The following is a 23,136-nucleotide window of genomic DNA, read 5'->3' as shown; positions in this document are numbered from 1 at the left end:
GGCTGAGATTAAGGTTAACACGCAGAGTATAAATTATACCTCCATGAGTGTTACGTGTGCATGTAGTAAAAGAACAAAAGCAACTTACCCCGCTGAGCACATAGACGCACAAAGTATAGATCATCCCAATGGTTGCTGTCCCTACAAGGCACAGGAGGAACCTGATGGCATCCCTGTAAAGCTTAAAATTCATTGGCTTCGGGTACAGAATGGATCTCACGAGGTCCCCTTTTGCAGTGTTGAATCCTGAAGTAACAAACACACAACCCACATTCTTAGGATGACAAATCCTACTACTAGCACGCTTCTAAGCCTCAACTTGGCCTTTGTTTTTCTCTAGAGATATTTCAACAGTGCTTAAACCCAAACACAATTAAAGGATAATTGGGAAGACACCTGAGTGCTAGAATGGAAATATCTTACTTTTTCAGAGCCTATTCCCTTCTGATCTTTCTTCTCTCTACTTTCAAAATCAATGCGACCCAGAGATAGGAAACCACCACACTGAGATCAGAACACAGCCTTGCCCAATATAACTTCATTTTAAGGAAACGACTCACACACACACATACACACACACACACACACACGTTACTTGAAATTAAACCATAGGACCCAGTAAATACTGATGGACTTAATTTCTAATACTTTTCAGTGTCAAGTTTTCAATTTCTTTTTTAAAATTTTTTTAATGTTTATTTATTTTTGAGACAGAGGGAGACAGAGCACGAGTGGGGGAGGGGCAGAGAGAGAGGGAGACACAGAATCCAAAACAGGCTCCAGGCTCCGAGCTGTCAGCACAGAGCCCAATGCGGGGCTCGAACCCACGAACCGTGAGATCATGACCTGAGCTGAAGTTGGACGCTTAACCGACTGAGCCACCCAGGCACCCCTCAAGTTTTCAATTTCTAACCCTGGCTAGAAAAAAACTTGGGATTTGGGGCTAAAAGATCTAAGTTCTAGACCCAGGTCTGTCAGTGACTATGTGATTTTTTTTTTTTTTTAAGTTTGTTCAGATTGTGCTGACCTCAGCCTATTTATGTACGAAGTGGGAACAAGCATCTTTGCTGTGCAGGTTTGATATATAGAGATAGTTTCTAAACTACAAAACATGTTAATAGTAATTATTGTTATTGGTATTTTGTTGACTAAAAGGCATGTGCCATAGTGCAATTCACACTTGAAATATGGAACTTTAATAGGTTTGGTTCGTTATCGAAAGACTATTGCTTACCTAATAGATTTCAGGCACTAGACACACTGAGCAAAAATATTTCATTAAAGTAACAAACCAAAGAAGGGACGCTCACTCACCAGTCTGTAGCACCACCGCCCTCACGGTCCCGGAGCACGCTCCCTTGGCTTGGATAACCTCTGTCCCACAGAAAAGGACATGCCTTTTATAATCGGCTTCACTCTGCGTTTTCCAGGGCATGGAGCTCTCCATCTTGGGCAATGGAGTTTTAGTGACTGGAATACTTTCTCCTATAGAAAACGAACATCTCATTTAAATCACGTATGCACTCAGTAGGCATGCGGTGGATGTTTGTTATAAGCCTGCAGGGGGTGGCAGGGACAACCCTAGGTATTAGGGATACAAGGAGATTTTTTTTTTAGGAGATTTGTAGTCCCAATAAATAAGAATAATGTTGTATTATAAATACTATAAGTATTGTAACATCCAACACGGACATTAAAGAAGGCTAGAAATAGCTGTGTAGGGAATAGCAAGTTGTGAGGTCCAGAATGTGGGGCATGGGGAATGAGGTGCCATGAGACCTGTGCAGGAAACCAAAGCAGGGAGGCTCTAGGTGCACATATTTAAGTGTTTACATGGTTTTTGTAGGCATTAGTGGCAGAAGGGAGTGGGGAGATATTTAAGTGTTTTATTCAGGAGAGTAATATCATATTCATGTACAAGAGAGAGAGTACTCTATCTGCAGTACAGGGAATGGATTGAAGTCTGGTGAGGTTGGAAGCTGGACATCCAGATGGAGAGAACAAGGTCTGACTTATGGCAGCAGGCAGTGAGAGTAAAAAGAAGTCCAGGAGCTGAGAAATAAGAAGGTAAGAAGTTACAAAACTTGGGGAGAATTTTGTATTGGGAGGTCATAGGAACAGAGAAATTCAAAATGGCTTCTTGGTTTCCAACTTGGGGAAATGAGCAGAGGGTGGCATTAGTCATCAACACAGGGATTATAGGAGGAAGGAAGAGTTGCTTTATGTTCACCATGAGTTGGAGATGTCTCGTGGAATGGCTATGTTGAGACGTCTTGCATTTATTTATTTATTTGAGTCTGGAGTTCAAGGGAGAAGCCTAGACCAGAGACATTTAGTCAAAGTTCACCACCTTACAGGCTATGATTAAAGTCACAGGAGAGAGAAGATCACTGAGGGACAAAGAGTGAGGATAGAAGAGGATAGGACTAGGACATAGCTCTGAGCATTACCAACAATCAGGAGCAGCATGGGACATGGCGCTATCTTGGACAGTTAGGGAGAAGAGAGTTTTCCAAAGGGAAAGATGGTCAGAATCATCAAAAGCAGCAGAGAGGTCAACAAGAAGAGAAATCTAAGGAATCCATTGGGTTTGGCAATTGGGACATGGGCGACTGCTGCCAGTGACATGGAAGGAGCAGATGGCAGTGGGCTGAAGTGCTAATACAGGGTGGTGAATGACGTTGAGGAAGTAATTAGGGTCTGATCTGTGGAATAAACCTTGTAAAGCCTTCCACTGGCCTTTGAAAAGTGGGCAGTACAAAGTCAGAGATATGTCCCACTGTAGTAGGGCCACTTTTTGCCAGAAGAAAGGTACTTAGCATTGCAGAGGTCCCAGCACTAAAGGAATTTTACAGATCTATGGATTCCTTATATGAAGTAACATGGCCTGCCACGCATTAAAAAAATTGGGGTGGGGGCAGACCATACGCCTGGGTGGGTCAGTCGGTTGAGTGTCTGACTTTGGCTCAGGTCATGATCTCACAGTTCGTGAGTTCGGGCCCCACGTTGGGCTCTGTGCTGACAGCTCAGAGACTGGAGACTGTTTCCCACTCTGTGTCTCCCTCTCTCTCTGCTCCTCCCTGTTCATGCTCTGTTTCTCTCTGTCTCCAAAAATAAATAAACATTAAAAAAATTTTTTTAATAAAAAAATAAAAAACATTTTTTGGTAAAGTTACATAGAAGAAAGATACATGTTCTTGTCTCCATTTCATGCCTTCCTGGTCTGTCCTAGAGAAATGGATTCAATTTTGGCTTCAGTGGGAACCACAGTATGTCAATGTGTCTTCTCAGCCCCCTAGTCCATCTGTGAAAAAAACTTTATGATTCTTTCTTATCTTACAGAAATGTTGGCACAACATCTCAAATGTGCACTCGTGAGAACTCGAAGCACTGTGATCTCAAGGTCTCTTCTCTCTGGACCTCAGCTTCCATATCCATGAGATGCAGTGACCTCTAAGGTCCCTCCCTGCTCTAGCAGCATACTACTTAAAAATGAAATTCAATTAGTCCTAAAGTCCCAGTGTGTTTTCAGGCAGCAGATGTGTGACAAGTCCTTTGTCGTGAACCTTTTCACATATTCAAGCCAAGGCAGGGAAGAGCTTGGACTTGACCTTCTGGGTTTCAGGATGTCATCAATAGCTTTCATATCTTCCAAGTTTATCAAAAGATATAATTTATAGGAAAATACTGAACATAAAAGTCACAGATGATTTGAAATGTCTAATGATCTCTACAGTCTTCTAAGGTAAAGCGACAGGGTTGCAATAACCTTTGTTCAAGAAGAAAACGCTAAGCAGAAAAATTACAGAAAATTACAACTGTATCAAACTGAGGACACAGAAAGCAGCTTTAATTTGAACTCTCCCATCCAGAGCAGGACAGTCAAGTAAGAATTGTGGGAGTGTAATATCCCACAGCAAGCCCCCGCTTTGCCACGGTTGTTCTGATAGAGAAGGAACCTGGGAGAGCTTGCCAAGGCTGTAAGTCGTGAGACAGAACCGTACCTGTCAGCATGCCTTCATCTACCACACAGCTGCCATCAATCAGGATGGCATCGCATGGCATTTGCACTTTGTTCCCCGTCAAAATTAATAGATCTCCGGGTACCAGGAAGCGTGATTCCAGCTCTTGGACTCCAGCTGAAAGTGTGAGATGGCAGAGTCAAGTCAGATTTTTTTCTCACAACACGTAGTCCAACATCTAGCTTAATCAGAAATCAATGAAAAAGCAACGTGGATGGAACTGGAGGGTATTCTGCTCAGTGAAATAAGTCAGGCAGAGAAAGACAGATATCATGTTTCACTCATAGGTGGAATATGAGAAACTTAACAGAAGACCGTGGGGGAAGGGAAGGGGAAAAATAGTTTCAAACAGCGAAAGAGGCAAACCATAAGAGACGCTTAAATACAGAGAACAAACTGAGGGTTGATGGGGGGGGGATAGGGGAGAGGGGAAAATGGGTGATAAGCATTGAGAAGGGCATTTGTTGGAATGGGCTGGGTGTTGTATGTAAGCAATGAATCGTGGGAATCTACTTCTGAAGCCAAGAGCACACTATATGCACTGTATGTTAGCTAACTTGAGAATACATTATATTTTTAAAAAAGGAAACTATTCCTCAATGTTGATTCAAAATCTGAGAACAATAAGAGAAAAAAGTAATAAATTGCATAAAATGAAAACAGAGAAAAAAACCTAAAGACAAATTTAGAAAATGTATTTGAAATTTACAGTACATTACATTACAAAAGATTAATATTCCTAATATATAAAGAATTCCTGAAAAAAGAGATGTACAGCAAATGACTATAGCAAAATTGCTAGAGATGTTAACAGTTCATACATGCACACACATACACACACACACATACACACAGAGGCATACGCACAATGCAAATGGCACGCTAAACATTTGAAGAGATCTCATTCTTACTCATAATTTAAAAAATGAAAGTTCCTTCCCTCCTACCTACCTTCCTTCCTTTCCTCCCGTCTGCTTTCTTTTACTTTTTTCCTTCCTTACTCAATCCCAAAGCTAGAGGGGTTAAATAAGATAGGCATCCTTGCAGAAGGTTGGGTGGAGTGGGGTGTGGGGGCAGCCTGCTGCAAGTTTTGGAGCCTAAGCAGAATGGACAGGTGTTTACATGACCCGGTGCAGGGTGTCAGAGCCCAAGGAGGGAGAGAAGGGCCACATTGGTGACAGTGGCCTGGTGTGGGATGTTGGAATCCAAGAAGGGTGAAAAAGGGGTCTACATGGAAGTAGGGGAGGGCATCAGTAATGATGGATGTTGGGTTCCGCTCAGCAGGGACTGATAGAATTAAGTAGATATAATGAGGCTAATAGGAGTCAGGTTTCTCATAAAGAAAGGAACTTACAAATATAGATGGAAATAAATGTAGAATAAACTCTTTGGTATTAGATTAGAATTAGAGACAACAATGTAAACTGACAGTTTTCAATAGATAAATAGGGAAATAATATAGATGTAAATGTATGTGTATATAAGAACACACATATATAAAATACATTTGCTTATCTTTTGATATACATATATTCACTAATTCTGTTCTCTGAGAGGGCCTGGGAGCAGTGAAACCCCAATAATAATGTGCATATCTAGTGCCCAAATTTTGGTTTCTAAATTCTATTCCTCTCCCCAAAAAGAATCCTTGTTCCTTAAGGAAATGGCTGATTATAAGGCGGGGCCAAGAAAAGTATCATATAAGCTAGAACATTTTGTTGCTCAAGGAAATATGGAGAAAGAAAAAACATCAAAACCAATTTAACAGGCTTTCACTGCCTAAATGTGTAACAATTTGAGCATCACAGTAAATAAAGATAAATGAACTATAACCCATCAAATAAAATAGGAATTCATGAGTCCATATGATATAAGCACATGGATGAATAAATGAGGAGAAAGATAGTTTTTTCCTACAGTAACATTACAATTAATGCAGGAGAAAAGATAAAATTAGAAAATCACCATTTGGCAACCATCAAAGTAATAATTTAGCCAAGAAATAGCAATGGATACTACAACTAGTGGGTAAATTTAATGAGGATAGTTTATTTATATCGTCTCAAAGTATCTCTCAACAAAATATTTATTAATTACAAAGGGGAAAAGAGTAAATTTACAGTGGAGAAACCTGGCAGGTACTATTTAGCAAAGTAATCCAAATTAACATCACCAGTAATAGGACAAATTTAAATTATGTAGCACTTGAGAGGAAGCCACAAGGACATAGCATCCCTTCTGTGATATCCAGCCAAAAATGCATAACCTGAATTTAACTATTAGGAAATATCAGACAAATCCAGATTGTGAGACTTTCTACAAAATAATCAGAGTGAAAGGAATCAAAGTCATGAAAATCAAGGGAAGATTGAAAAATAAAGAGATATGTTGAACAACACCATTGTGTGATCCCAAATCCTTTTCTATTAAGAACATTATTAACCACTGGGAAAATTCGAATAGGGTCTGAGCATGTTTCTATTAATATATCAATATTAACTTCCTGATATTAACGGCTACACTGTCATTTATGTAGGAGAACGACCTTGTCTTTAAAAAACACACACTATGGGTATTGAGGAGGGCACCTTTTGGGATGAGCACTGGGTGTTGTATGGAAACCAATTTGTCAATAAACTTCATATAAAAAAAATAAATAAATAAAAAACACACACTAAAATATGTAAGAGTCATGTAAGAGTAGTTTGGCAACTTACTCTCAAATTGCTCAGGGAAAAAGTTATTTGAACTATTCTGGCAACTTTTCTGTAAGAGTCAAGTTATTCCCTTAAAAAAGAAAAAATAAATAAATATATACATATAACATTGCCCATCTATCTAATTAGAAAAATCTAAAAGTTTGCCGGCATAGTCTGTTGACAAAGCCATGAAGACACGGGCACTCTTACAATTTCTGGTGCAAATGCAAGTTGGTACCATCTCCATGGAAAGAAATTTAGCAATATGTACCTAGCAAAATACATACACACATCCATCCTTTAACTCAGCAATTTTACTTCTCGAAATCAATGCCAAAGATAAACTGGTGGCAATATGAAAAGACATATGCACAAACAAGCCTTTTTACTTCAGCACTATCTGTAATAGTAAAAACTAAAAAACAACAATAAAAAACATACTTCAATAGAGAACTGGTTGAATAAACAATGCTCTGCCATACACAAGAGTACTATACAGCTGAAATCACACACGAAAACTATTTCTATATCCCATTATGAAAGACTATGAAACACAGTTAAGTATACAAATACACCTGAAACGAATATAGCATTCTATGTCAACTATACTTCAATTAAAATAAAGCATGTAAAACATACACACCAGGAAATATAAATTAAATGTGTATGGTATATCCCTGTCATCTAAACAGCAGTATAAATATATATAATCTTCTGTATACATGCGATACAGATATGGATATTATAATTTTTGTATCCGTTAAATGTAAGAATAAATCAAAAGCAAACAAAAATGATTCTTCTAGACATTACACAAGGTAGATTAAGAGGGATAGGAGCCTGACTCTCCCAAATGTCTTGTCTTATGGATTTAAGACCTTTAAGATCTTTTGAACCATGCAGATAGTTTATGTAATCATAATACACATTTTATCTAATGTATAATTTATACATTATATATAATTTATTAAATTTATAAATTTATATTTTATACAATATATATTTGTGTATAATATCTACATAAAGGAATACAAAAAACAAATTTGAAAAGCTAACACTAAAAACCTAAGGCAAAATGAATGGGATGACCCTACCAAATTGTTGACATAAACAGAGAAGAATCATTTTGAGTAACTCTGAAACATAATTTTTTTAAAAAAATGTATAATTTGTACATTTGAAATGACATATCATAAGTGGGAGAAAAGAAGAATTCCAACAAAACATGAAATTGTTTTAGGAATTACATTCCCGCAGGGTGTCTTGGTTTGCTACTCTAAGATTAGTGTGTATGAGGAACAGAGCAAATGAGTAATTTGTTGCTATCATTGAGAATCAGGACACTTGAGATAGAGAAAGGAGAGACAATCAACAATCAATAATCAACAAAGTTAAGTAAAAAGCCCATAGCTCTAAACTTGAATTAGAAAGGCCAGTATGAACTCATAATGTATTGTATCTTTAAGAAATTATTTCCTGGGTGCCTGGGTGGCTCAGTCAGTTAAGTGCTGACTTCGGTTCAGGCCATGATCTCGCGGTTCGTGAGTTCGAGTCCTGCGTTGGGCTCTGTGCTGACAGCTCAGAGCCTGGAGCCTGTTTCGGATTCTGTGTCTCCTTCTCTCTCTGCCCCTCCCCTGATCACACTCTGTTTCTCTTTCTCAAACATAAAAAAACATTTAAAAAAAGAAATAAATTATTTCCGACATCTGTCTCCTAAAAAGGCCTAGCAACAGTGACTAACACGTAGATACGAGCGCTTCTAGTGTGCTGTTTGAGGTCTCTAAGTACCATTACTAAGAGCTCTTTGGAAAAATGGATGTGTCCAGGTTTAGAGCAGAACTGTTCCAGATGAACTTGGAATATCATACCATATCAGAAAGCAATAAAATTTTCAAAGACTGCTGAAGTCATGGCAAAAGAATTCAGAAGCCAACCTGAGGAGGCACTCAACGGCCAAAGATGAGACAATTTGAGCACAGTAAGAATAAAAATTGCCATGGAGAGAAATGTACCAACAACGTTTAACATTATACATCCATATTGACTCTAAAAAAAAAATCCTTTGGATAATGCTAGAGGATCAACCCATTATTTTGAAAGCTGGTACATAAAAAAAAAATCAAATATTAATCTTTTATTTCTTAAACAAACTGAATCTCAGGGTAATGAAATGGTTGAGGAGGGTTTTTCTTTACTGAAATATTCCACTTAGTATGTGAAGATGGTATGATACAAGTAGAAATTTGAAACTCCTAATGAAATAGTAAATCTAGGTCATAAACATTTGTTTGCTAATGTCACAAAAAGAAGATAATCAGATAGTATGCACCTCCCATTTTAGAAGTTCACAATATCAGAGTGCCTGGGTCGCTCAGTTAGTGAAAGGTCTGACTCTTGATTTCAGCTCAGGATGATCTCACCATCCTGAGATTGAGCCCCACATCTGCCCTGACGGTGTGGAGCCTTCTTGAGACTCTCTCTCTCTCTCTCTCTCTCTCTCTGCCTCTCCCCTGCTCATGAGTTCTCTCTTCCTTCGCTCTCAAAATAAATAAATAAACTTAAAAAAAAGAAGTTCACTATATCAACTATGAAGTATTCTTGCCAAAAACTCAAGCCTTGGATCTAACTACCAATGTACAGGAATTGCAAGCAATAGAAAATCAAGTTAAATAATTTTATGAATATGCAATCAACATAACCCAAACTGTAGAACCCACAGGATGAACCACCTCCTTTCTTCAACAACAACAAAAAAATTTGCAAGGAAAATGTAAGATATGGAGGAGGGAATGTGTAGAGTTAAAATAAACTTGAGACTTGGGGCCCCTGGGTGGTGTAGTCAGTTAAGCATCTGACTCTGGATTTGGACTCAGGTCATGATCTCACAGTTTGTGAGAGTCGGCTCCATGCTGACAGTGTGGAGCCTGCTGGGAATTCTCTCCCTCTCTCTCTCTCTCTCTCTCTCTCTCTCCAATGTTTTCTCTCTCTAAAAATAAGCATTTAAAAAATTATTATAAAACATAAACTAGAGGAGACTTACCAATCAATTGCAGTATGTGGACTTTATTTAGATCCTGATTTGAAGATGTATATACATGTATAAACACACCCTGGTGACTCAACTAAGAAAATTTGAATACTTCTATATAATTGATTTTTTAAATTATGGAGCTATTTTATTTTTTTATGTAAAGAAATTTAAAAGGAATTGTTATATTTTGCATATATACTGAATTTTTTTCAAATGAAATCACATGATATCTGGAATAGCAACAAAATAAATCTAGAGTGAAGGAGGTAGTAAGACAGTTGGAAAAAAAAAAGATTCAATGACCTGATAATCATTGATTCTGAGTGAAAGCTACATGGGTGTCATTATTGTATTCTCTCCATTATTGTCTGTATGCGAAATGTTTCATCATAAAAAATTAAGCAAGAAAATGACCAGGTTATTTTTAAAAGGTCAAGATTCACTTCCAGCCAAGAAGTAGTAAAAAAGAACAGATTTATCTTCCCACCAGAAACAACCAAACCCATACAAAATATGTGAAACAATGGTTTGGGGGCACTGAACATAAGCAACGAAAGACAGAAAACAAGTGAAGGTGCCTTGCAATTGCTTAGCTTACTGCCTTTAGAGACTTCCCAGGCCACTGTGCAGGGAAGGGGAACCCAGAAAAAATCCAGAGGTCTCTATGAGTTCAGAATACAGACCCAAGAGTGCTTAGAGATGAATCATCACATGCATTTGAGGAAACTACTGGCAAACGAACAATTGAACATTTACATTTAAAAATACCATTCACAAGACCATAAAAATCATGAAATATTTAGGAATGAATCTTAGAGAGAATGTGTAAGGCCCACACACCAAAAACTGTGAAATATTGCTGAGAGAAAGAAGACCAAATTAACCAAAATCAAATAAATGGAGACACATACTATGTCCATAGGTCAGAAGACTCAAATTTATTAATATGTCAACTTTCCACAAATTGATCTACAGATTTCACACAATCCTAATCAAAATCTCATCATGATTTTGTTGTTGTTGTTGTTAGAAATTGACAGGATGATTCTAACAGTCCTATGAAAATGCAAAGGGCCCGATATTACCAAAGCAACTCTGAAAAAGAGAACAAAGTTGGATGACTACATTATGCTATCTTAAGACTAATTATAAAGCCACCTTGTGGCTTTGGTATAAAGACAGACAGATAGATCAGTAGAATAGAATAGGGAGTCTAGAAACAGATCCACCTGTATATGAACAACCGATTTTTTACCAAGATGCAAAGGCAACTGAGTGAAGAAAGGATAGTCTTTTCAACAAATGATATTGGAACATTTGAATGTCTATTTGCAAAAAAAAAAAAAAAAATGAACTTCAATCTTTAAAAAAATTCAAAATACAATATAGATATAAATAAGAAACCTAAAACTATGAACATTCTAGAATCCAATGTAGTTTTTGTTTGTTTGTTTGTTTCTATTAATCTCTGAGGGAGACTAAAACCAGAGCCTTTACCTGTCTATCATGAATTTAATGTTATCTGATATGACTGGCCGTTATAAATTATGAGTTTCCAACAAGATTCAATTATCAAGTAGAAGAGTTATAAACAAAATAAGACTCAATCAGATTTTTAAAATCCAAGTGAATTTTAAGAACATTTTTCTCATCTCCCAACATGTCTTCCCAATTTTGTCATTCTGTTGTCTGTTCCTCATTGTACATCAAAGACCTCAGACGAAGTTTTTTTGTGATCATTAACAGACAAGAAAGAATCCCAAATATTTCATGGTTTTAGATCCTGGCTTAAAAGGGTCCCAGAATGACCGTGAAGAAGAAAAGCTTCACAGCAGGCAGAACTTTACTTATTACATTAATTTTCCTATTGTGCCTGAAAGGAGAAATAACTAGATGACCAGATCGATACTAATTTACAGTAGGAAGCAAAGGATTGTCCTGAAAGATTGAAAGTATATTTGTCCATTAGAAGCCTCATTAATGGTGTCTAGTCTGGAGGAGGCCTTTTACACCTGGAGAAAAACAGAAACAAAAAGAATACACTCATCGTTATCAGCTAGCCACCAAGGACTTCACCGGTAGTCTCATGAAAGGAATATAGTGGCAGTGTTGCTGATTATTTATGAGTTCAAAGACGTGTTCTTCCACTCACCAAAGCTAACTTGGTTATAAACCCTGTTAAGCACCCAATTTTCCAGCAGCAACCCCAAACCCTTAGCCACCGTAAGTAAATAAAGCTAAGCAAACAGCCTGGTTTTTGCTACCAATTGTTAAAACAAAAACACGGCACTTAATTTAATCTGAATGTGGCTTTTTTCTCTCTCATGAAGGACATTCCCCTTTTGGAAAGAACCCCATCACTTGGAGGTCTGAGAGGAAGGGTGACAGGGGGCACCACCCTGCATTCTATGTAACATTATGATCCTGGGACCCAAATCGTTTCTGTTTGGGCTACAAATTTTATAGCTTTTTGTTGCTTGTCTGTGTGATAGAAAAGTATGCATTGTAGTTGTTAATTATAGCCCTCTCTCCTCCTGAGAACCAGGTGTGTTCCAACCTAAGGGTTGGATAAAGAAAGACTAGAATTTTGCCACCAGGTTATATTCATAATTACTATCCCATTTTGAAAACTATGGATTATTTCTTGATGAAATTAGTTATTCAGACTATTCAGTCCTTTAGGAAAGTGTCCTACTTGTACTCCCCAACTTCATATGCAACAAAGTTGTTAAATATTGTTAAATCTGTTCAATCTACCCTAACCTTTAACAAATTTCCCAAATGTGGGGGATTTCCAAGGAAGGTACCAGCTTGTAACCCTTCATTTGCAAAGGATGTCTCCTGTTGGGATGAGCACTGGGTGTTGTATGGAAGCAAATTGGACAATAAATTATACTTAAAAAAATAGAACTCTTCATAAAAATTAATTATTGTAGGTTAAATAAAATACACCTAAATAAAGCTTTTAAAATTCAAAAAAGAAAATAACCATTATTTCCCATTAAATTGTTATAAAAATATATTTTCAAGAAAAAAAATACCTCACATCAATTCATTGAGTAAATATTCATTAAGAACTTATGTATTAAGCACTTATTTACATTAGGACAGCACAAAAAAATCTTGATAACCTTGGATTAGACAACGTTTTCTTAGATCTGACAGAAAAAGCATGATCCACAAGAAGAAAATTTGATAAACTGGACGTTAACAAAAGTAGAAATATCCACCCTTTGGGAGACACTGTAAAGAGAATGGAAAGTGAAGTCCCAGAGTGAGAAAAAGATATTTGCAAGCCATCTTTGTGATAAAAGATTTGTAAGAATACAGAAAGAAATCCAGAAAGTCAATTAATAAAAGTGAATCTAGCAGCACAAAAATTTTAACTTCACCAAACAAAATATATACATAGAAATTACACACTTGAAAAAGTGGTCAGTGCCATGAGTCATTGAGGAAATGCAAATTAAAAGTACAATGAGATATTATTACACACCTGTTAAAATGGCTGAAATTAAAAAGACTGAGCATACCAAGTGCAGATAAGAGTATAGGGCAACTGCAGTTCTCATACACGGCTGTTAAGAATGTAAAATAGTACAAACTCTTTCTAAACAATTTCGCAGTGTCTTAAAAGTTAAACACTTACCTGCCATATGACTTAGCCATTTCGCACTTTTGTATTTTCTTGTTTTTTAAAAAATGTTTATTCATTTTTGAGAGACAGAGAGCAAGCAAGAGAGGGGCAGACAGAGAGGGAGACACAGAATCTGAAGCAGGCTCCAGGCTCCGTGCGGTCAACACAGAGCCTGACGCAGGGCTAGAACTCACAAACTGCGAGATCATGACCTCAGCCAAAGTCAGTCACTTAACGGACTGAGCCACCCAGACGCCCCACAGTTATGTATTTTCCCACAAGAAATGAAAGTGGATGTCCATGCAAAACTTGTACACAAATTTTCATAGAGACATTAAATAGCCCAATACTAGAAACAACCCAGATTTCCATCAGTTGGTGAGTGGGTGTACAAACTAGTCTATCCATACACTGGGACTCTATTCAGAAATAGAAAGGAATAAACTATTGATATACATATTAAAATAGATGCATTGTAAAATAATTTTGAACTTTGATTCCAATAAAATTAAACCAAATTATCTTATAAAGCCAAAAATTGCCCACTGTACAGTTCCATTTATATAAAATTCTAAACATGCAAGGCAGTTGCTTGAGGATGGGGATGGGTAGGGAGAGGTCCACACAGAAGGAAATTTTCAGGGCAATGTATAGTCATTATCTTTATTGTGGTAATAGTTTCATAGTTACAAGGATGTACATAAGTCAAAATCTATCAAATTTTATACTTTAAATATGCTCAGCTTATTGTATGTCAATTTTACCTCAGTAAAGTTCTTTTTAAGGTGAAAACATCTCAAGTCCTTCATTCCTTTAAGTGCACCGGAAACACACACGTATGAAGAGGAAAGTAGTAGCAACAACCAGCAATACAAGTTTAAATCCCATTTTGATTCCTTATGAACAACACACAAATCTAAAATAATGAGATTTACCTCTTCTCCCACATATAGAGACTGTAATGCTATTATGTGACTCAACTAGGTGGTGGAGCTTTACAGATTGCTGACAAAGAAGAAAGGAAAATGGGAAAAAAGGCTTTTCTACTTGAGAAGTCCCAGGTATTAATTCAGTAAAGTGCTAGTCTCTTTAAAGATAGAGCACTGACTTGTTCCCAACTGAATGCACTGGCTACAAATGAAAGACCAAGCAGCCTATTGGTTACCTAAAAAGTCATCCAACATGCTGTGCTGAACACCAGCAATAAGAAGTATGTGTTCTTTGATAGAAATTTCCCAACCTGCTCTGTTCACTCAAAGTAGATTTTGGTGACCATAAATTTGTATTTAGTTCTTTCAGCAGAGAACAAGAACTTGAGTCATTCAAGATAAATGTTCATACCTAAATAGCTTTGAGAACTAAGCAATATCTCAGTTTTGAGTTATTCCACATCAGAGTTCTTAATCTGTAACTTTATAAGGAGTTTTAGTGGTGCCTACTATTCCTCATAGTATACATTGTTTTAATATATGAAATACACAGGACGTTGAGAGTGAATCAATAAGAGGATAAAAAAGAAAAATACAATAAAATTACATTTGATTTCACATTTTTAAAGAAAGTGTTGTGTAAAAGAGGGGTTCCTGGGTGGCTCAGTAGGCTAAGTGGCCGACTTCAGCTCAGGTCATGATCTCAAAGATCGTGGGTTCAACACCAGCGTCGGGCTCTGTACTGACAGCTCAAAGCCTGGAGCCTGCTTTGGATTCTGTCTCCCTTTCTCTCTGCCCCCCAGCCCCCACTCATGCTCTGTCTCTGTCTCTCTGTTTCTCTCTCTCAAAAATGAATCAACATTTTTAAAAAAGAAAGAAACTGTTGTGTAAAAGAACTATCTGGTTCTAGGTGTTAAAACTCCTAATCACCTAGTGTATTCATGTTTTTCTTCTGATTTTGCCATTTATGTCACCCCCCCTGTATTTCCTAGCATAAATCATTTATAAATCTGATTAATGTGTCCTAAGAACAATTAATACACATAATGAAAGACAGTGTTTTACTATTATTTTATCTTTTTATTCATTTTTTCATTCACTCAGCATTTATTACACAAACTCCCTGTGACAAAGACTATGCTAAGAGGTGGGGCTAGAATGTTAAAAAAAAAAAGAAAAGAAAAAGAAAACAGTTGTAGTTCTTACTAGCAAGGAATTTTCAACCCACTGAGAGAAATATATTTAATCAGTCTCAAACTTAAATATATCATTACAGTCCATAATTTAAAAAAAAATTATGCTTTTGGAGGATATACAGCCCATAGAAGCAATAACAGAAAACTCCAAATAAGTGACTTTCAATCAAATCGGTTGTTGAATCTGTGAGTCTGATGGCTCAGAGCCTGGAGCCTGTTTCCGATTCTGTGTCTCTCTCTCTGCCCCTCCCCCATTCATGCTCTGTCTCTCTCTGTCCCAAAAAATAAATAAACGTTGAAAAAAAAATTTAAGAAAAAAAAAAGAGATATAGTGGCATGTTGTTATGGGGCAATAGGTAAAACCTCCTTTTGCCCATTGGAATTAACTGGAAGCTTTAAAATACTAATGCCAGGGTCTCACCCTCAAACATTCTGATTTCACTTGTCTGGGGTGCAACCTAGGCATAAATATGTTTAAATTTCCTCAGATAGTTCTAATGTGCAGATAAAGTTGAGAAACAGTGTCTTCCTTTTATAGCTACTCTGAGAATTATGTCCTTGAGAAATTCAAGTAAATTTCTCTGCACCATAGTTTCCCCATGAATAAACTGAGGCAATTGAGCAGATTATCTCTAATTTCCACTGCACTCTTCTGGGTATGTTCTATACCTCTGAATAGTACAGTCAGTATAATCGTTAGATAAATTCTAGAACTGAGAAGGGTATACAGCTGAAACTTAAAAAGTGTTCAAGACATGTTTTTTGGTAAAGAAGTGAATGAATGCTTTTACAACCACATGAACATCTAGAAATAGGGGTGAAATCCCTAAGCTCCAAGACATGGGGTACACCAAATCAATCTGAATCCTTTTCGATAAATACATGTGCATGAACACGAGTGTGCACACAGCGGTGTGAATGCACACACACATAGTTACCCAGTAAGAGCATTAAATGTTGTACATTTTATTTTATGGAATCATTTTATTTCAATGAGATCGGTTGCAGAGTAACTTTAAAAAATCCTATTTTCCAATGGATTTTCTGTAAAAAATTGGAGTGCACGGCCACTGGGAGTGATTATTCCTTCACCAGCTGCAAGTTGGAGAGAGGAAAGAGAATCTGGAGATTGGCTGCCATGGTCCACTATGCAACCTCATGTTTCCTGTCTCACACCTGCCTGTCTTGTTCAGTCCCTGCAATTCTGCAGAGCTGAACTGTAATCACAGCCTGTTGGGTACGTGGGCTTTTGACACATCTTCAGTCTTTTTCATCAATCTCTGGTAGACAGATATTCTCACCTTCACTTCATACCTGTAGTTCACTTTAGGACTTTTGTCCAAGATCATATTAAGCAGGGATTGAATTTGAACTCAAGCCCACATGGCTCCAGAGTTCAGTCTCTCAAAGGATATGATATTCAGGCTGGTTTGGGAAGATGGTATGAAAAATCCCATAGATGCCAGGATTCAAGTTGAATTAAGTGAGGGCTGCCCCCTTTGTTCCTTCTGTGGGTTCAGAAATCTGGTTAGAACATTTTTAAAGGACAAACTGTGGGAGGATATGAGGCCCCTGCTGAATTAGAGAACCTAAATCCAGAAGATGTGGAAGCACAGACTGAGATTGAGAAGCTTATAAAATAAAACAAAAATGAAACACCAGCAGATGAAGGTAGAAATAATGAGGAATAAATACGTTCCTGCTAAGTTTTATCTCAGGTCAGAAAATATAAGATTCCATTCTCTCCTTGTAACTCTGTTTAAAGAAAAAAAATTTTGTTTTCATTTATTTCAAGAGAGAGAATGAGTGAGTGAGGGAAAGAGAAAGGGGGAGAGAGAGAATCGCAAGCAGACTTTGGTCGGTGCAGAGCTGCATGGGGGACTCCAACACGGAAACTGTGACATCATAACCTGAGCTGAAACCAAGAGACACTCAAAGAAATGAGCCACCCAGGTGGCTTTTGGTATAGCTTTTGTGAAACTTTATTAAGTCTTGTGTAGACACTCGTGGCATTAAAATTGTGCAGGAGCCTAATACTGTCAATTGGTTTATTCATCAAATGTTTAATGAGAACTTACAATATAGCAGGTCTAAGCTAAAAATTTACGAGATTTCACTGTAATGGAAAATTGGTAACCCATGTCCCAGTTCAAGAGGTGCTAATATTCAGATGGAGGAATGACCCTTAATTCATTACTTGACTCTGGGAAACACACTCAAATTTTCTTCCACCGGTATTGCCTTTCCTTAAAAAATCCTGCAAACCCTCTAAACCCAGCACAAAACCTACTTCCTTCAAGAATCCTTAATCCTTATTCTGTTCGGCCAAAATAAGTGTTTCTTACATCTCTGTTCTCCTCCAGTTTATGTAGTAACTATGTGTGCATCCCTTTATTCCATTTGATTTCATCTTCTTGAAGGAGAGACACTGTATCTTATCCATCTCTCTATTCTCCAGTTTGGCTAGGACAGTCATTTTCATGTAGGAAGCACTGAATATGTATTGAATTGAAGTAAACTTTACATTCATTAGTTCTCTCTGAGATTCCAAACACAAGTTTCTTCTCTTACAAAACAGGAAAATTAACAGATGCAGTAGACTTCTAGTTAATAGTCTTAATTTGGATGAGATATTATTTGCCTGGACTCTGAGAAAAGACGATATGGAGGTTTTAATTGTAATATTACAGTAAGGGTATCTTATTTCCACTGAAAATAAGGAAAATGTAAAGATTTTAGACAGGATTCATTGTCACTTGAAACCTAGAGCATGATTTACAAGACACTACCTATAAACAGAGTTCAAGCAATACAATGTTAACAGAGTATTTTAATTACCTTTTAAGTTTATTTTGAGAGAGAGGAGAAAGCACATGGAGGGAAGGGGCAAATGAGGGAGAAATTATCCCAAGAAGGCTCTGCACTGTCAAAGCAGAGCCCGACACGGGGCTCAATCTCACCAACTGTGAGATTGTGACCTGAGCCAAGATCAAGAATTGGATGTTTAACCTGAGCCACCGAGATGCCCATCTACAAACTATTACTGGCTGCGTCTGGGGAAGTGTGGGTGGGGTTACAGTATAGAAAAGCAAGAATGTCAGGGATAGGAGTTGAGATCATGGGAAGTAAAGATGGAGTAGGAGAGCCGTGAATGGGAGGAAGATTTGGCACTGGATGCAACATAGAACAGGAGCCAGTGCAACTGGTCATTGAAAGGTCTAGCTGCCTGTGGTTACAGCTCTTTCATGTCCCCTTCGTGGGCCATAGTTTGAAGTGAGGTTAGGCTTGGGACAGTGCCGTGAAGACTCTACACCGAAATTAATCATTTTCAAAAATAAAATGGTAAAAATATGTTCTGGGAAAACAAATAAGCTAACCAATGGATTAAAAGGAAGAGAGCTTGGGGCAAGAAACACAGTTAGGAGCAGCTCTTTCTGTTCCAGTAAGGCGGGGGGGTGGGTGGCAAGGGGGTGAAAGTAGATAGTAGGACAGAAGAAAGGAGAAGGGACGAGAAGTTCAAGCCCCAGACAGCTGAAACTGCTCCATTGGCTGAGAGGCCAAGTGCCCTCTGCAAGCCTTTTCATTTACCAATGACTCTGGTGCTCCTTTGGATGGTAAACATGCTTTGATGGGGAGGGTGCTATTCAGAGTACTGAGGTATGAAAGATTTCTTCAGTACTTTGCAAGAGTTTCCACACAATGACCGGAAAACATGTTCACCTGTGCCCAAGCCAAAGGCTTTTAATCTTTGGCCCAGAAAAGCAAACGAGGGATATCAAATAGTACCTGAAGAACTGACTCTTCCCTTCTAATGAGGGAGAAGCAATAGAGACCTAAATGTTCTCACCACGTTTTGTAAATTTCACATTTTAGTACCAGATGGCATTAACTTGCTAGAAATGTCTGAGCTAAAGTTCATTTGAGGTAACGTTTTTCGATTTATTTCATTTTAGTCCATTCCTTTGTTTTCAGAAAACAAAAAAATATTGAAATACATGGAAAAAAAGAGAGAGAGAATATTCAAGACAACAATAAAAAAACAAGCAGCTGCATTCAATTTTGGAATTAGGATCTTAAAAAAAGACAAGCTGTTAAATTCTAGTTGTTTTTCTAATATAACATGTTGAGAAATAGAGTCTGGTCATTAAATCCAGAGCTAAAATTATTTTCAAATAATTATTCTTCCACTATACACAGTTCACTGAAAATATGCTTTAAGCCTGATAGTTCCCTGGTAACAAAAGGTAAAATGGTAATATTCAATAAAATGTGATCCTGAGGAGTATCTAAACAGAATATATTGGCCTCACCATTGAGGGCTTTTTCTCTCACACCAATACAATTTTCCTCCAGCAAATATCCTTTCTCTGGGTTGATGGAACATCATTCTGCCATTTTTCATGAGTTGCTAGGGAGTCCGTTGAAGCACACAGACTGTATTGTGACAGACTCGTGTGACTTATACAACGTATAAATTAGGGAAATTGTAGACTTGGGCATTTTAAGATTCCACAACCCATTACTAATTCATCCTTATTTCTTCTCCATTCCAAAGCCAGTACTTTTCCTTCCACCAAGGTTCAGGCTTAGTTTGTATTCAAATTGTCCCAAAATTCATGGGAATTTGCTTTTGTGGAATCGCCTCTTAAAAATCCTGAAGTTTATAAATTTTTCAATGATAAACGGTCCCAGGTCCTGTTCCCTTTGGCTTTCATACACGTTTTTCCTGTTCTGAATCTACTATTTCCCTAAAAATGGCAAACATTTTATAAGCTTTCTTATAAATCTCTTGCCAACTCTTCTAATCCCCCATATTGAATACATTTTCCTTAAAAGGACTGTTTGACTTCATCTTGGTAACCTATTATGTTCTTTAGAAGCCAAAGAAACATAAATGTAAGCATCTTAAATTTCAGTTACTGCAATCCAGAGGACTCTGGTGAACTTTATTCCTGCAACTCAGTTTGATCTCACTTGGCATTGCACAGCCCATCTAAAAGCAGGCTAACTGTCCAGTCCACTCTAATAGCGCCAGTTCAGTGTGGGTTAAAATATTATCAGTTCAAGATTCTCCTCTCCTCTCCTCCTCCTATGGGGATGGCATTTGGACTTCAGGAGAAGTTCACTGCAAGAAGCACTGAAGGTGAGCTTGTGGTCCGTGACAACATCCCCATGGTATCTTTTACTAACATAACACATAATGTGTCCTCTCCCGCTGAGTCTTTCACGGTGAGCACTCTGTGGTGCGTTGATACTTAAAAGATTTCAGCGCCTCAGTCCCCAGCCAGTGGCTGAAACCACACATTTCTTTAGTGTATGTTTCTTCACTTCTTTGAAGGAACTTTTTGGCAGATAATGGCTCTCGCTTTCAATAAATTTCCATATTCTATTCATGAGTATGAAATTTTGGATCTCTTTCTTACCGTTTGTGAGATACCAGGAAAATTTAGGAAGGGGCTGTCCTCAGGAATCTGCTGTCTGTATTCATTTCTGTCACCTTACTGCTCCCTCCCATGGCCAGGTGATAAGGGGACTGTTGCCAGAAAGGAAATCGTTCTCAAAAATCTTCAGCTGGAAGCTGGTCCTGGGATTCCCCAATTTTTAATTTGTTTTTTTTTTCAATTCTGTTATTTTTAATTCTGTTATTTAAGCACCTAACCCTCTCCTCGACTCTCTGCTACCAGGGATATTTTTAATAAAGAAGGTGAGGAAAAAGTAACAGAAAATAATTAGGTTCAACTGGATGCAAACTATTTTAAAATCTCCACCTCACATCAAAATCATGGACTGTTTACCAAAAACTTCTCCTTCCCAAATTTGATGTTTTTGTCATTATTCTTGGCAACTTCGTTCTCATCCATCATAGGGGCCCAAGTGCTTCTGGGTTCAAAGGAGAGAGGTCATAGAGGAGAACTGCATGCTAATTAGTGTAGTCAGAATGTATACTCTGCTCCCAGCTGGGGTTTCTAGTAGAATTAAGGTTGAGGTGCTGGTGGTAACAATGGAGTACCACAGGATTCAACTGAATGTCCGAGAAAGTAAAGGTTTCTCAAGGTGTATGATGAGTTTTGACTGCACTTGGGCCTAATTAGGAGAACATAATTGTTGTTTTGGGGAGCTAAACTGTGTCTCATACTTTAAAATGTCAACCAGTGTAAGCTGTTAATCAGGGAAGTAGGATAGCATTTTGTGTAGAACACCAGAGCAGACTCCAGCCACACAATGGCAGAAAGACTGTTTGCATGAGAGGACATCATAAATCCACTAGGTACTAATAGCATGCGAAAACTCCTTTCAGAAGAGCGATTTTGCACACAAAGAGCCCCGAGGGAAGAGATGGAAATGGAAGCATCCATCAAGTAAGGAAAGGGTGTTTAGAAAATTGCTCTTCCGACTTCATCTATCATACTATCAGAGACTGCTGTGTTAATCCATTTACCACCACTGAGTATGAGCCCAAAGACGAAATGCAGAAATGCTCCTTGGGGAGAGTGTTCAGCAAAACTTCTGCAGAGGCTAATGTGGACAATGGGGATCATCCCCATATCATATCCAAGGAGTATTGACTGCAACTTACACACCAACATGCAGCTGTGGGTGGTTTTTCAAATGAGTCATTTCTTACTTCTTTGGCTTAGGGAGTATGTTTTTGAATATATGTGAATACATATATTCATGTGAATACATGCTGTAGTTCTATCCCTGACTCTTCAATGGTGTTTGAACTTGTTAATTCTCCAACGGTTAAAAACCAAATAAGGTCTTATTTCTCTGAATGCTACTGTGATGTATTAGTTCTCCATGTATATATATATATAAAAAAAAAGAGTGTTAATTAGAAATGCTGCAATGATTGTGGAGAAACTTTTACAATATTACTCTCTTAGCTTTTATAATTGCCCAAAGGAAGAAAAACAAATGCCAAGTGCTCACTGTGCTGCTATATGTTACCAATTTCAATATTAACACCTTGATAATGAAAATAATGTCTTTTGTTTTTACAGTGCTTTTCTCTTTCTGTAGTGCTTTCAGAACTTTTATCACATCTGGTTCATTTTTATGAACATTCTGAAAGCTAAACACTTCCTTACCCTATTAACTATTAGTTCATTCAAATGATTGAAGAAATCCCAGTTTTTGTGAAGATCATGTGAAATTACAAGATGGAAACTGTTGTTAGGCCCATTATGCTTTGGTGGTTTCATTGGAGCCTTAGTGACGTGTGATTCTGAATGACAAAGAGGCCATCCCCTGTGGAATGACCAGGAGTTGCAAAGGCAGCTTAAGAGAGCAAACTGTGCAGCCAGTGTAGACAATGGTCTAGGAGAGTCATTCATTTATGGTGAGCGTTGATGACCACAAAGGAGACTTAGCTTTGAATCTCTTCAGGAAATGCATACACTACTACAATTCACTTGTGATAAGGATTACAACACACGTTTATGTTAGTGATTTCAATCTTTTCTGAGCAGAGCCAGTTTTGAACATAAAATATTACACAGATGGGGTGCCTGGGTGGCTCAGTTAGGCGTCCGACTTCGGCTCAGGTCATGATCACGTTCGTGAGTTCAAACTCCGTGTCGGGGTCTGTGTTGACAGCTCGGAGCCTGGAGCCTGCTTCA

The 23,136-nt window shown here is 37.8% G+C and overlaps 1 protein-coding gene across 1 annotated transcript in view; it reads right to left on the bottom strand.

The window, feature by feature from the left end:
• LOC124500932 (probable cation-transporting ATPase 13A4) overlaps nt 1–21,375 on the bottom strand; it is a gene marked incomplete at its 3' end in the record, with an annotated part of 69,721 nt that extends 48,346 nt beyond the window's left edge. Inside the window, exons 1-5 of the mRNA XM_047064795.1 lie at nt 21,310–21,375; nt 14,325–14,394; nt 4,005–4,139; nt 1,315–1,485; nt 89–246 (exon numbers count right to left, since the gene is read on the bottom strand). Of these exons, the coding sequence (XP_046920751.1) occupies nt 89–246; nt 1,315–1,485; nt 4,005–4,139; nt 14,325–14,394; nt 21,310–21,375 (600 nt within the window). The remainder of the gene's footprint in view (nt 1–88; nt 247–1,314; nt 1,486–4,004; nt 4,140–14,324; nt 14,395–21,309) is intronic.
• Nucleotides 21,376–23,136: the final 1,761 nt, after the last annotated feature.

The sequence above is a fragment of the Lynx rufus genome, unplaced genomic scaffold (genome assembly GCF_022079265.1).
Source record: "Lynx rufus isolate CCGP_SWC_20201006 ecotype Redwood Valley unplaced genomic scaffold, mLynRuf1.p SCAF_64, whole genome shotgun sequence".
NCBI lineage: Eukaryota > Metazoa > Chordata > Mammalia > Carnivora > Felidae > Lynx > Lynx rufus.
This window is presented reverse-complemented; position numbering and strand designations above follow the sequence as displayed.